This window comes from Talpa europaea, assembly GCF_964194135.1.
Source record: "Talpa europaea genome assembly, chromosome: 9".
Taxonomy (NCBI): Eukaryota; Metazoa; Chordata; class Mammalia; order Eulipotyphla; family Talpidae; genus Talpa; species Talpa europaea.
Window position 1 is genome coordinate 30130931 of NC_140076.1, and position 16209 is coordinate 30147139.

General features: G+C 37.6%; 1 protein-coding gene across 4 annotated transcripts in view; it reads right to left on the reverse strand.

Annotated features, from left to right (window-relative positions):
• The window catches only part of SPATA6 (spermatogenesis associated 6), a gene marked incomplete at its 5' end in the record, with an annotated part of 98396 nt that extends 90226 nt beyond the window's left edge, over positions 1 to 8170 (reverse strand). For 3 of the 4 annotated variants that reach the window (XM_084244277.1, XM_084244278.1, XM_084244276.1), the window contains one exon: positions 8105 to 8155. In XM_084244277.1, coding sequence (XP_084100403.1) covers positions 8105 to 8155 — 51 coding nt within the window. Of the gene's footprint in view, positions 1 to 8104 lie in introns of all 4 variants that reach the window. The other variant, XM_084244275.1, reaches the window with a different exon arrangement.
• Positions 8171 to 16209: the final 8039 nt, after the last annotated feature.

The window sequence follows — 16209 nt, forward strand, 5'->3', positions numbered from 1 at the left end:
CACAGATTTCTTTCAATATCCCCATGCAATTAAATTAAAATACCACAATAAAAGATGGTATGGATTATTTGTGTAGGTACATATGTATTAGAGGAGAGTATATACAAACATAAATCTTATATATCTTAAAATTAAAGCAAACTTCTAAATAATTCATAAGCTAATGCAGAAACCAATAAAATTATAATATACATAGAACCAAATAATTTAAAACCAAAATTATCAGCCCTTTTGGTATGGCAGCTAAGCAGCACTTGGAAGTAAATCAAGGGCCTTAAAGATCATACAATAAAATGAGAAAAAAAAATTCAGAAATCTAAAGGAATGATAACACAAAATTCACAATAGTGATTAATAAAAGTAAAGAAGAGATTTTATTAAGACATAAGAGACTTCACCTTGATGTTATCTTAAGTTGGTGGGTATGTACATGGATGTTCATTATTCTGCTCTTTATAATTTTGTGTATTTCTGAAATACTTCAAAATAAACATTTTAAGTATAAAAACCCTAAAACTAAATGAAATAACTATCTGATTCAAAGCTAAAATCTCATCTACGAACACAAGTAAAAGATACTAAATAAAAATTAGCCAATCAAATCCTGAAATATATCCTTTTTAAAAAGGATTTATCATAGAAATGGAAAGAATGGAACAAGATAAGACAACTATGATCATTTCATAGAATATGGGGACATTATTATACAATCTCATCAAATTTAAAAAAGCATCTAATATATTTTAATGCTTGGGGTATTTTTTAAGTTAGGAATAGAAGGAACCTTCTTAATATAATATATGAAGATCCTATAGTCAATAATATGTTAGGTTGGACATATGATACTGCCATGCTTTTTTTTTTTTTAAGTCAAAAATAGTCCATCTTCATAAATTTCTTAAGATCTAATACTTACTGGTAAAATTTCAGGAGCGTAATTTTGAAATTAAAACAAGTATATTTACTAGTATTCCTACTATTTAACATTATGGTGGGGATACTAGTCAAGGACATAAGTAAGGAAAAGGAAAGAAAGGGAAAAAAATATTGTACAGAAAGCAAAACTGTCTATATTTGCAAACACAGAAAATCCAAATAACTATTAAATCTAATAAGAGATTTCAATAATGTTGTTTCATACAAAATGTGCAATAAAATCTTATATAAGAATGTTTATGAGTGCAATTTGTAATATATCTAAATTGGAAAAAATGAAAATGTCCATCAACAATAGAATGAATACAGAGGAACTAAGTAGTTTTAAAAAATAAACACACAAATGATCAACAGGTACATAAAGAAGTGCTCTATACCGCCAATTATCAGGGAAATGCAAACCGAAACCACAAAGAGCATCATTTCACAAAGACAGCATCTCAGAATGCTGTCATCAAAGAGGTGACAAGGGTCATGAGGATGTGGATGTGGAGAAAATGGGCCTCCCTGGTGGTGCAAGGGGTTAAAATGCAACCTATGAAGCTATCCGCAGCCACTGCAGCACGAGTTCGATTCCCCCCCACTGTCCAGGGAACTACCCACATGGTGCAGTAGATCTCTTCTATTTTGCCCACTGCTCCCCTCAACAGTGTATTTCAGTTGATCTGCCTATTCTGTTCCCCACTCTGTCTCTGATGAGTCCTCTCACCCCCACACCTCTCGCCTGTGCCCCAGTTCTTGTATACATAAATAAATAAATCTTTAAAAAATAAAAAAGAAAAGGGAACTTTGCACTGTGATGTGAGGAATAGGTACAGCCCATTCCTGTACAAACTGTGTACAGCCACTGTGAAAAACTGAGATTTCTCAGAATATTAAAAAAAGTAACTACCATATGAACCAGGAATTCCACTTCTGGCTATATCCCAAATAATTAAAATAAAAGATCTCATAGGGATATATTCATGCTCCTGTGTTCACTGTAGTACAACAGCCAAGATATGGACAAATATATGTGTCCTGTCAGTGGAAGAAAAGGGAAAGAGGTCGAGTTTACGTGTATGTATACATACATTCGTATGGTGAATAGGTAGGTAGATATAATGTAATAAAATTCAGTCATGAGAAAGAAAAAATTCTGCAATTTGTGACAATTTGGATGTACCTTGAAGACATTGTGCTAAATAATATTAAGTGAGAGAAAGTCAAATGTTACATGACATCACTTATATATGGAATCTAAAAAAAAAACCAAACTCTCGGAAACAGCGTAGATTATGAGGAGTTGGGGGAGGGGGAAGTGGGCCAAAAGGTAGAACCTTTAAGTTACAAGATTAACAAATGTGGGAGCTTCTGTACAGCATGGTGAACAGTTGAACCTGAACAACATGGGTTTTGAACTCTGTAGATCCACAGATGTTCTTGTAAACAGATGACAGAAACGGATGGTATTAATAAGCACATATGTTCTCTTATAATTTTCTTAATAACATTTTCATTTCTCTAGCTTACTTTTTTGTAAGAATACAGCATAAAATACATATACCACATAAAATATGTGTTAATGGACAGCAGACTATTAGTAATTAAATGGGGGGGGGGTCAAACACTTGGATTTTTCACAGTGCCAGGGTTGGTTGGTATCCCTAACCCCTGTGTTTTAAAGTTCAACTATATTATATACCTGAAATGTTGCTAAGAGAGTAGATCTTAAATGTTTTTACCACAAAAAAAAGAAATGCGACAGAATAAAGGCTATAGTTAGTACTATAGTGGTAATTATTTTGCAATTTATAAATGTATAACATCATCACACTGTCTACCCTAAACTTATACAATGTTATATATCAATTACATCTCAATAAAACTGGGAAACAATAGAATGGATAAAGAACTATTGTCTCACAAAATGACATAAAGTGAGTCTCACAAGTTAGACATAAAAAAGTTCCTACTATGTAGCCAGAGCAATAGAGAAATGAGATCCATAGAAGACAGATAGATAGATAGATAAATAGATAGATAGATAGATAGATAGATAGATAGATAGATAGATAGATAGACAGACAGAACAAAAGTTCACGATGTGTTTTGAAAGAATTCAAGAGAGTAGAAGGGGGGTAGGTGGAGTGGCTTGGTAGAATGGAGCCCAAGGGAGCAATGTGGGGTACTGATAATGTTCTAATTACTGATCTGCATGGTGATATAAATCATGACCAAAGAGAATAAATCTAAATTTTTACTTATGAGAGCTTAGAAATTTTCATTGCACATGACCAGTAGAATATCCAAAATATATTTAACAAGAAGAAAAAGAAAACAACTCAACATTCCTAGAGGGAAAAGGAGTTGAAAGGAAGGAAAACTTGAGGATTAAGAGGACGAGTTACACTGCCACAATCCAAGGAAACTGGAGGCTCCAGGAACTGGAAGAACAATGAAGCATTCTCCCCTAGAACCTTCTTAGGGAGTGTTGCCCCGACAATACCTTTATTTTGATGATCTGGTCTGCAGAAATGTGACAATAAATTCTAATGTTTTAAGACACCAAGGATGTGATAACTTGCTAAGGCAGCACTAGGAAACAAATACAGTTCCCTAAGACTCCATAGTTCCATTTCTTTAGAACACTAGGTCCCTATTCAATAAGATCCAAAACCTTTCTTTACCACAAATAATTTGCAATTTACCTACACACCTAAGTGAAAAGACCTCTCTTGAATTGCCCGCTGTTCCCCTCAGCAGTGTATTTCAATAGATCTGCCTGTTCTGCTCCCCACTCTGTCTCTGGTATATCCTCTCACACACCCCTGCCCTGCACCTCTAGACTACACCTCAGTTCTTGTATGCATAAATAAATAAAAATAATTTTAAAAAATTTAGCACACATATAAAGTATAGAATTTGTTAAACTGGTGGTGGTAGGACAGGCCCACACTATCCAGATTTTATTTTCCTTAAGTTCAAAGTATCTTACAAAGTTTATAATTCCAGGGAAATTTAGCATCAATTATAATGTAACTGTGAGTAGGACAGCCTTCCACAGAAACAGGGGTTAAGAGTCATAAATGAAAAAAAAAAAAAAAAAGAGTCATAAATGTTCAGATATGCAGTGATTGAAAAGGACCCAGGCCTGTTTGCCCCAATGCAATCAATAATTTAACAATTTGAGTGTGATAATGAGGTGAGTATAGATAAGAAAAACTGGTGATTAAAATCGACTCTTTAGGTAAAGATAAAGCAAATTGGTTAGTTTCATTGGGCCTTACTCTCATATCCCTGATTTCTTCCATCTGTTTTCCCAAATATTTGGATGAAAATTGAACTATTACATAATAAATAGGTAGAGAGAAAAGGCAACAAAAATACTTTTTCATATCACAGATTATGTTCCAAGTGTTGAAAGCACAAGTGATGGGAAATACAATTCTTTTGCTGCCCTTTAAAAACAAGTTACTTGCTATATCATATCATTCTCCAGTGATTCATTGAGGCAAGTCACACTTTCTTGCCAGCTTTACATTTTCTCTGAAGTCATATGGCTCTGTTGAGCAATACAAAATGTTATACACCAAAACCTTCATGTTTACTATGATTTTACTCTCATTTTATCACCATTGTAAATGTATGCGATTACATCTAATACAAGTCTACAGCAAAAAATAAACATGGAGGGGGCAAAAAGAGTAGAATGAAGTGCCACAGTTGTTTCAAGAGCTAATAAAACAACTAATTTCAGGTTTATAGGAATTGGGAATAAGTTAAATGACACCATGAATGGAAAATAATTAGGCAACAAACAAACCTAATTTCTTCAAAAGGTAATGTACACAAAAAGATTTTAACTAGAATGAATGTCCATAGTAGCTTTAACCATGACAACCAAAACTAGTAATGAATAATCATCAATTAAAAATGGATAAAGTAATCCATAGTATAAAGGAACAAATTACTGATATACACAGCAATATGGATGAACCTGAAAAGGATGCTGAGAAAAAGAGCCAGACACACAAAAAACCATTCTATGGATTCCATTTAACATGAAGTTCAAGAACTGGCAAAGTATCTTTAGTGATAGAAATCAGAACTGTAGTTCTTTCTTCATGGCCTTGAAATGGGCACAAGATAATTTCCTATGGTAATGGAAGTGTTCTAAAACTTGATCTAAGTAATATTTATATAGGATATGAATTTATCTAAATCCTTCTAAAAAAGGAAATGCTGTGGGAAAGAAAAAGACCTGTTCTATATTAAAACAAATTAAAATGGCCTAGTAATCAAGTATAAAATAAAGCTTGAATGGCTCCTGGTTTGAATAAAGATAACTATAAAAGCAATTTTTTTGGTACAACTAGGAAAACTTGAACATGATAGATATTAAGAAATTATCACTATTTTTTGTGTGGTAATGGTATTGTGGTGTTATAGAATAATGTCCTTATTTTAGATGCATGCTGAAGTAGTTAGTATGGAATATCATGTCAGTAGTCAATAATTTACTTCCAAACATTCAGCAACAGACATTTATGCATAAACATATGCATATATACTGATAAATCAAATTAATGTACATAGGACATGGGCTATAGTTATTTATTGTGCTATTCTTCCAAATACTCTGTATGTTTGGAAACTGTCAAAGAGAAAAGGAAAATGTCAACTTGTAATTTAAAAAATAGTGATCTCCAGCATATATTAAGAAGAAAAAAAAAGTAAAGTGCAGAGTAGTTTACATAGTATGCTACCTATAGTGTAAGAAAGGAAAATAAAATATGTGTATATATGTAACATATATAAGGGGCAGTAGTATAGTGCATGCGTGTTTGTTTGTATTACAAAAGGAAATGATAGAGCATAAATTAGAAACCAAAAAAGGTGGTTACCTAAAGTAGTTGAGTACTTGGGAAATTTGATGTAAAGAGACAGGGCATTTATCATTACATGTAGCTTTGACGTTTATACCATGTAAATGTAAAAAATTACATTGGAAGAAAAATTGAAATTAACATGCTGAAAACATCTACCATCACATAATCCTTCTGTTCAACCAACTTTAAATAAATCAAATTCATTTTACTTGTATGGTACAAATGGTCTTTTGTGGAGCTATTTAACAAGGCTGGTCAGAAAATTCAGCATCTTGTTGTAGATCTACCCCTAAATAGCTGCTCAATCCTAGACAAATAATTAGCCATGCTGCACCTGTAAAAAGGAATTAAATGATGTCTAAGATTTCTTAGAAATGGAAAAGTCTGTGACTTAAATGTTGATTGAAAAAAAAATTAAATAATACTTGCACCTGCACAATTTCTTAAGCCTTGCTAGCCAACAAAGTTCCACTATACAATCACTCACTTTCTGCAGTGCAGTTAACACTCAGAGGAGAAATAGTAATGAAACATTTTTTTTCTCTGACTTTTCAGGCAGTAATCAGTTACAAAATGAAGCACTTCCTCTTAGGTCTGTGTTGGCTAAGGAAGGGAAGGGGAACCAGCCTGTCAGTAAGCCGCTCTCAGCCTGCTGGAACCCCCATTGGTTACCAGAAGTGGAAGAAGCAGCCAGTAACAAAGTTGATCGAGGCTGAACTTGGGAGGAACCTTACTAAGCCCGCTGACCCAGAGGTTTAGGAAGTTTCACATATTCTTTTGTAAACGAGTTTTATTTTACAAAGAAGTGCCAAACTATCTGAAGCTAGGGTTACAGAGTTTCTGACACAACAGTCAGTAAAATCTCTCCAAGTTTAAAGGAAAACCAAGAGTGCCAGAAACTTCTCCATCACTGCCTCACACTCTGCCTTAGCCAGTCTTCCCTTCTTTGACACTAACAAAAGACCTAAAAACAGTCCTGTGACTTCCCTGGAGGTTTAAGTTCTAAGCTGCAGCAGCCTCATTCTGAAGTGAGGGGCAACCTGGAAAGTGGAGGGACACTGCAGGGTGGGTTAGGTGGAGAGAAAAGGCTTGCCAGCACAAGGTGCAGGAAGGAAGGGGGTGGAAAGGGTTCTTGGTGCAGCATCTAAGGGAATGGGTTGCCTGTTTTAGGAGGGAGAGAGTAAGGAGGGAGGGAGGGAGAGGGAGAGAGAGAGTCTATGAATTTGTTTTGCTGGGAGATCAAAACTGAATTGAGAAATCAAAGGATTTGGGGGGGGGCAAGGACTGACAGAGAAACTTTTAAACAGGATGTATGATAAAACTCTGGAGATTTCCTATAGAAGAAACAGCAGGAGCTTTCATATGAAGAGGTGAGGGCGTTCTCTAAAGAATGAAAGGGAAGTTCAAACCCCCAGCGTCCCCATCTGAGATTACTGAGGGGAAGAGTTATCTCCTAACAGGGAGGGATCCAACCCCCTTCACCTGAGGAAGAACTTGTGGGGCTCTCTGCCAAAGCAGGTTGGGGGACAGGAGGATCCTCTGAAGCAAGTCTGGAAGTGACTGGGTAGAATTACAAATCCTCTCCAGCAAGTTTAGAGAATGAGTAGTTTCCCCCCAAAAGCTGGTGTCCTTCCCGGAGTCACAGGAAGAACACGGGAGCCCCCTTAAAGTCGGGAGGGTTTGGGGGGATTGTAGGGGTCCGAAGAGACTTCTGAGGAGTTGGCCCTGCGGGGGATGGCAGGGTGTGGTGTGGGGTGATGGCCCATTTCGGTTATGGGGCGTGGAAGTCTACACTGAAGACAGAGTAAAGACGCCTTCAACTAATCAAAAGTTTGGGCATTTGTCTGAAGGCGTCATCAGCAGTGATTTATTTGGTCGGAAATGGCCTCCCACAATCCCCCCAAACTAGAAAGAAGATGGGCCAGTAATAACTCTAAGAGCAGAGAGAGGAACTTCCAGAAAAGCCCACTCTCCCCACCCCCCTCTCACTGGAAAGTTAGGAGCCGGGAGAGGATCTCTCAAGTGATTTGTTAATGATTTCAAGGAATCCAAACTGGAAGTCTGGAGGATGCGCGGGCTGAGGCGGGGTCAGCTGTCCGCGCGGCTGGAGCAGGACCCCCTTCATATTTTGAGGTGGGGGAAGACAAGGTCAGGGCTCCCCAGAGAGGATTCGGCGGGTGAAGAAAGTTTTGAGGGGTCTCAGGATTCTCCGAGAAGGACAAAGGAAGCGGCCGCTGGTAAATTCCAGGGGCTCGCTGACACCCAGGCGACGGGAGGTGGGCGCGGCCGGTACTCACAGAGCGGATCTCCAGCGCCAGGGCGCATTGCAGCGCCTTCACCTTCGGCATCCGAGCGGGGTGGGGCGGCGGGGTGGGACCCCGGCCGCGGGCCCGAGCGAGGCGAGGAGACGCGGGGTGGGGCGGGGACGGGGAGGAGATGAGGTGGTGGCAGCGGTGGCAGCTGTGGCCCCCAGGCCGGGGCCCGCGGTCCAGCCAGGGTCCCGCCCGAGCAGCAGCTGTGCGCGGGGCGTGGACTCGTTGTCATGGCAGCCAGGAGGGGCGTGGCCGGAAGAGGGGCCGGGCGGCGGACGCGCCGGGGCCGCGGCGCTAGGGGCCTCAGCTGGGGGTGGGGCTGGGCGAGTGCAGACGGGGCGGGGCCTCATCCGGGGGTGGGGCTGGGCGAGAGCCAGGCGGGGCGGGGCCTCAGTCGGGGGTGTGGCTGGGCGAGAGCAAGGCTGGGCGGGGTCTCAGCCGGGGGTGTGGCTGGGCGAGAGCCAGGAGGGGCGGGGCCTCAGCCGGGGCGGGGCCTAAGCCTCGGGTGGGGCTGGGCGAGAGCCAGGAGGGGCGGGGCCTCAGGCGTGGGTGGGGCTGGGCGAGCGCGGGGCGGGGCGGGGCTGTCGGGGGCGGGGCTTCTGAAGGGCAGGGTGGGGGCGTGGCAGCTGCTCTGTGACCTCAGAGTAGGGGTTCCAAAGCTAGACAAAGGAGAGAATAGCTGTTTGCAAAACCCGACAGTGCGCGGTCAGCAGCTCGGGCTCAGGATCCCGGAGTTCCTCAGTGGCGATGTGTATGTTGGGCTAGTGGTGTCCCTCTGAGGCCTCAGTATCCCCAATTGTTAGAGTAGTTATTAATAGTTCTTTTTTTTTCGTTAAGTCCATTTTATTAGTTTATGAAGACAAAATCAGGTTTTTTATATTAATATTTTTTATTTTATGTATTTTTATATCATTTTTAATTTTTGCACAATGTATGCATTTTCATCTTGGTTACAGTCCCTATGCAATTCCAACTCAAAATGGATTAAAGAACTAGACATAAGACCCGACGCCATGAAATATATAGAAGGAAATACAGGCGAAACTCTACATGACATGCACCTCAAAGACATCTTTACAGACACATCACCCAAAGCAGTGATAGTGAAGGCAAAGATAAACAGCTGGGACTACATCAAATTAAAGAGCTTCTGTACAGCAAAACAATAGTTCTCATTTTAATCTCACTGATCAATTTACAAAAGCAAGATGAGGAAATTGAGAACTGAAGACGAGATTTGCCCGAGTCTAAGAGAAGGCCAGGACTGGAACCCAGGGGCTCTGGAAAACTCCAGTTTTCTTCCTGAGAAGAGAGGTGCGAATCTGATCGTCATGTCCCTTTTCTTGGTCTCCTGTGTTCCTCTCTTGTTAGGTGCGCTCCTGTCTCCCTTCAAACGTTCCTGCCTAATTCACCTCTTCAGGAAATGTATTTTGCTTAAATCGAACTGTCAATGAAAGACAACAATAAATCCAAATGAGAAGGGTCTGAGCCATAGACCACCGACGATGAAAAGAATCTAAGATTGCCCATTTCCGTTTTAAAAATCATTTTTAGTGTGAAAAACATTACACGTACAGAGCGTATAAAACATGTTCATTTTATTTTATTTTTTATTTAAATATTTTACATAATTCTTACATCTTTTTTCATCTTTGCACAATGTATGCATTTTCATTTTGGTTATATTCCCCATACAATTGCACCCCCCACCCTTATTTTGACACCAGTCCTTCCCTCCCCGTTTGTCTCTGGTTTATAGTTGCTTGTTGATTTTGATTTTTACTTTGTATTGATTAGTCTTTTTCCTGGTCTCTTATTTAGGTAAAACATGTTCATTTTAAACAACAACAACAACAACAAAGTGAATGTGTGTGTAGCTAACACCCCTGTTAAGATACAGAGCACTGTTAGCCTTTCCTGGAAGCAATCACTCTCCTGACTTTTCTTACAATAATTTCCTTGTTTTTCTAAATATCTTTGCCATTCACGTGTGCATTTCTAAACAAGAAATTTTTCATTTTTTCCCTGTTGTTGGTATTATGTACATGAAATTACTATTATTTGTATTCCTCTGTGACTTCTCTCGCGATTGTGGAATTCACCCAGTGTTGATGCTGTATAGCTGAAAGATTTCCTGCTGTTGGATAATTTCCCGATATATGCATATAGATTTACTTATTTCTGTTGTTGATGGTCACATGTGCTGTTTGTACCTTAGCTGTTAATGTTATGAACATTCCAGCACATGACTCCTAGTTAGAACAGGAGCAGACTGACTGGGTATTAGGTTTGTACGTGTGGGATTTTAGTTGCTAATAACACACCATTTTCCAAAATAGTCGTACCAATTCATGTTCCCACCAGGAATGTGTGGAGCCTTATTTTTTTTCCACATCATCACCAACATTTGACATTGTTTGTACTTTTAGTGTTTGTGTGTTTGTGTGTGTATAATCTATGTCTCAATGTGGATTAATTTTGCATCTCATATTGTTATTGAGATTGAGCATATTTTGTGGTTATATTCATTTTTCCATTTTCTCTTTGTGAACTAGTTCTCTTGTCCATTTTCTATTAGATTTGCTCTATAGAGTTTGTCATATAATTCTTTGTCAATTATATGCACTTCCCCAGTTTGTTCTTCCATCTTCTAATTTTCCTTACAGTGTATGATGGCAGAAGAAATGTTACATCATGGAATATAAGTCTTCTTACTTGGATCAAATTATTTCAAATTGCAGTCTGGGATGCCACACTAAGCTGCCCTTCTACCACCAGTGATTGGGGATTTCTATGCCCCCTGATTTTCCTACCTTGGCACTATCAAGCTTCCTTATTTTTCCTATTATAACAAATAAAGCACCATCTCACTATTAAATTTCTCAAGTTAATGATAAAACTGAGCCTATCTTAAGATTTTCTAATTCATTAACTATAAATTGTATGCTTATATTCTTTGCCCATTTTTCCTTTGGGGTTTTTTGTTTTCTTATGGGAATCCTTGTGTAGTCTGGATAGTAACTTCCTGTCAGTGTTGGACATTGCAAATATCTTCTCACTTTTTCATCTGTTTACAAACGTTGTCTATGGTGTCCTTCAGTTCATAGAAATAACTAACGTTGATGTCAGTTAATCAGTTTTGCTTTGTATTTTGTGTTTGTGTTTCTGACATTTAAAAAAATTTCCACATTCCTAGGTGACAGAACTGTTTCCTATATTTTCTTCTATCAATGTTATGGATTTATCTTCACATTTTGATGCTTCATCCATAAAGATTCGAATTTTGTACATCAAATTTTGTAACATCGAATTCGATGTTAGATAAATATTCAGTTGTTTCATTTTTTTTTCCCTCTAGAGAGTGAGCTAGATTTCCCATTATCTCCTGAACATTCTATACTTTCCCTCATCAATTTGTGCCCCTATGATATCACATATTTACTACCTAACTTTCTGTCTTTAAGCTTTCTATTCTGTGCCAATGTTCTGTTTGTCTAGTCTTGAAACAGTATCACACTGTTTTATTACTATGACTTCTTAATATCCTGCTTGGCAAATCTTTCTTTTTTTATAAGATTGATTTAGCTATTTGTGATTTTTATTGCCTCTTTTTATTTTAAAGTTAGTTTATCAAGTTTATCAAATAGTCCAACAGGGATTTTTATGGTGATACATTAAATTTATAGATTAATTTGGGGGGATTGACATCTTTGGAATATTACATCCTCCAATCCAAGAACATAAAATGTTTCTCCATTATCAGATCATCTTTCTTCTATTTCCTTTGCTAGAGTTTTCACATTTTCTGCATAAAGGTCCTACTTAATTTCCAGATACTCACTTATGTTTTTTTTTCCTCTATACTATGGAGAATGATTTTATACTTTTTGTTACATTTACTAATTTGTTTCTGCAAATACAGAGAAATTTTTTATGGACAGATTGAGCTAACAAATCTGTTGAACTCTTATGGGTTGGAATAGTTTCTCTGTTTGCCCCATTGTTATTATTGGTATTTTTTTCTCACAGACATGAATAAGCACTGTGGATTTCTATTGTTCCCATAATAATCTACCATAAGCTTGGACACATAAAACAATAGAAATTTATTATCTTACATTTCTACAAGTCAGAAGTCTGTTACAGGTCTCACTGGATTAAAACCAAGGGATCAGCTAGATTCCTTTTCAGGGGAGACTTGCCCTTTCTAGCTTTCAGAGACCACCAGCATTCCTCAGCTCCTGGTCCCCTTCCCTAGTCCTCAAAGCCAGTGTTGGCAAGTCAAGTCTTTCTTACTTTCTGTTACTTCTTCAAGGACATTTATCATTACATGAGTCACATGCAGGAATTTTTTTTTTTTTTAAGATCAAAATCAAGAGATCAGAATCTCCCCTGGAAAGGAAACAGTTGATCTCTTGGCTTTAATCCAATGAGACCTATGACAAACTTTTAACTTGCAGAAATGTAAAATAATAAATTTCTATTGTTTTGTGCTTCCAAGTTTGTGATAGACTATTATAGGAACCATAGAAATCCATACAGTGCTTAATATCTCTGTGAGAAAAAAATGTCAATAATAACAACGGAGCAAATAGAGAAACTATTCCAGTCCATAAGAGATCAAAGCATTTGTCAGATCAACCTATCCATAAAAATTTCCCTACACGCATCCATAATTTCTTCTGTCTTAATTCTCCTTTTGACACATAAGATAATATATTTTCAGATTCTAGAGGTAAAGAGGATATGGACCTCTCTGGGAGATCATCACTCTGTCTACCACAAGCACCAAAAAGGATAATAATTATACTACAGTAATACAGTAATACTCATTAGGTTAAAAATCAATGAGTTGGGGGAAGAACTTTGGTCAGCTTTGGATGATTTCAAAATGAACTCCTTCTGAAAAATGATAAATAGAATCAAGCATTCATCCTGAATTTCTTGTTTGAACTATACCTCAAGGTAACCAAAGAGTAGATGAGATTTCTTTATAGAAAATCCCCAACTACAAATGAAAAGGAATAAAGAATTAAAATATTCATGACTGCTAAAGCCATTAATGAAAAGCTGCTCAGGACTTTTAAAAGGAGCAAGTCAGTCTGCAACATTGAAGCACATTGATCAATCAAACAACATCACAGAGAGAGAAAATTGTGTCCTTTCTAAGATGATGCAATCACAAGTATACAATACACTTTTCATGGCAAGAGGTCAAACTTGAACATGACCAACATCCAAATATATCATCAATGTAAAGGAAATACAATAGTGAAAGTAACTACTTGTTAAACAAAACCATAGGAATGCAAACATCAAAATGAAGACAATAAATTACAAAATAAATTACAAAGAAAAAGATACAAATAAATAAATAGAAAAAGAAAAAAAGGGACACCCTATATATTAACAGAGACATAAGTTAACATAAAGGGCTTATGACACAATACGGGAAATTGGAATGCTGATTAGACATATATTAAAGAATTTTTGTTAATTTTTTCAGGTATGATATTGGTACCAAGGTCCATTCTTTTTTTTTTTTAATCGCTGATCTTTTAAAAATTCATGCACACATGAAATAGATATCTGGAATTTACTTCAAAAACTCCAGTGGAGGTAGGAGTTTCTGTAATGGAAATTGGGTGAGGGTATGGAAAAAAACAAATTCGTCATGTAATTGTTAAAGGTTGATAGATAGGCTTGTGCCCATGATAATAATTTTTCTGCTTTATATGCTTAGTTCCATGTCAATTCATACAAAACTAAATAGGTGTTAAACAGCATCCATGTTATTTTGTGAATATGCTATTGTATTATGTTCACTAATATTTCAAGTTTTGGCATCTGTATTGGTAAGAGAACCAGACCAATAATTTTCTTTTTGTTTTGTTTTGTTATGTTTTGTTTTCCAGTTTAGGAATCTAGCGTATGCAGCCTTATAAGAGTATATGTTAGAACATTGGTCTTGACCACAGATCCTAATGTTCTTTTTTTTTCCAATCTTTTTTTTCCTCAGTTTTCAGATTGCGTAATTTCTATTGATCTAACTTCAAACTTTGTCTTCCTCAATCTGCTTTTAAGCCCGTCCAGTGACTTGTTCATTTCAGTTAATGTATTATTCAGTTCTTTTACTTTCTGTCTGTCTGCTGAGATCCCCTATTTGTTCTGTCATCAGGGCCATATTTCCCTTGACGCCTTCTTTGAACACAGTTGTGATAATGGCTGTAAAGTCTTATTTTTCTTAAGATTTTATTTATTTATGCATATAAGAGTTGGGGTGTAGGCCAGAGGTGTGGTGGGGCGGGGGAAGGTTGAGAAGATTCACCAGAAAAAGAGTGGGGAGCAGAACATTCAGATTCACTGAAATACACTGCTGAGGGGAGCAGCGGGCAAGACAGGAGAGGTCTGCTGCACCATGTGGGTAGCTCCCTGGCTGGGGATTGAACTTGTGCTGCAGTGGCTGCTGATAGCTTCATAGTGCTGAGACTTAACCCCTCTTCCCTCAGCTTTACACTTAGGGGGAAACCCCTTATAAGTTCCTGGGTTCTCTCTGCACAGCTCCTATCTAAGTCAGTCTGGGCTGCTACAACTGAACACCAGAGACTGGTAGTTTGTAGAGAAATTGATTTTCACCATTCTGGAGACCAGAAGTTGAGAATCTGAGTGCCAGCCTGATAGGGCTATTGTGAGAAACTTCTTACAGTGGGCAAACAGCTATGTTCTTGTATCTCACCTGGCAGAGAGTGAGTGAGATCTTTGGGATCTCTTATGTAAGAGAACTAATTCCATTTATGAGGTTCCAACCTCAATATAGAAAACATTATATGTGAGACACAATTACCTCTCAAAGTCCTTACCCACACTGGGGACTAAGATTTCAACATATGAATTTGGAATGGACATAAACATTCACGTAGAGCTACTAGTTTGAAGGTGTTCCCTCTGTCTTCAAGTTTCAGAATCATACAACAAAAATTCAGCTGCCCATTTCTAAGCACCAGGTAGAGGATTTTTGGTGAAAATTCTGCCAGGCCTGGAAAGCAGCATTGTGAATGGCACCACTATAATTAACGATAACTCAGGAAGATTGATCATCGCAGGTAGCATATAAAACAGAAATAGTACTGCTTCTGCACTTCCTCTCCTTTATCCTCTATGAAATTTTATGGGAAATATGTCCAATAAAAATGTAAGCTCTTAATCTTTCCCAGAAATCCTACCTCATTTCATGACTACTTTGAAGGAATAAATTAGAACTTCTTTTCCCTTTTATATCGTCTACTTTGCATTTAGAAAGTGAGGATGGTAGCTCAGATTCCTTGGCCAAATGGTCAGGTCAGAGGCATTTTTAAAGACCTCAATTATCTTTCATTCATGTTCAGTCTCCATAAAAGAATTGATTTCCAACAAAGTCAGTAGCTTCATTAGTTATAAGACTATTAACAGTAATAACAGTCATAGTAGCCATTCAGTCGTGGTCCTTATATACTAGGCATTGTATGAAGCATTTCATATACATAATTATGTACCTCACACATCTCTACAAGGTAAGGATTTGTATCCTTAGATGACAAATGAAGAAATAAGCTCAGAGTAAATTAACTTGCTCAAATACACAGATCGTAGCTGCAGGAATATAAAGCTAAGTCTGCCCTATTCTAAGGATGCTCTCTCTCTGCTATAAAATGCCACCTCTATCAATAGCAAGCATACTGATTAAAGATGCACCACAACCAAATAATCATGATGACTACAGTACTTACATCATTATAATAGAATAGCTGTTTATATGTAATTATTACCCTACATTTGAATAGAAATTTGTGTTTCTGAAAGCTCATTTCTGTCATTTAAATAGACTCTCAGGCTGATTCTGTATATTTTTAAATAGGGCAACTTCTAAACATTAACAGTAGACTGTGAGCTTATTAACCACTGATAGTAGTGTGGAAAGTTTAAGAGAAACAAGACTTAAAATTCTTTCTGAAGTTGGGAATAAAAAGATAAAACAGGAATCACTCTCTATGACACTTTTCTTATGCCCCTTGGAAAAATGTGTTGTAGTTTAAAATATATTATGCAACTAT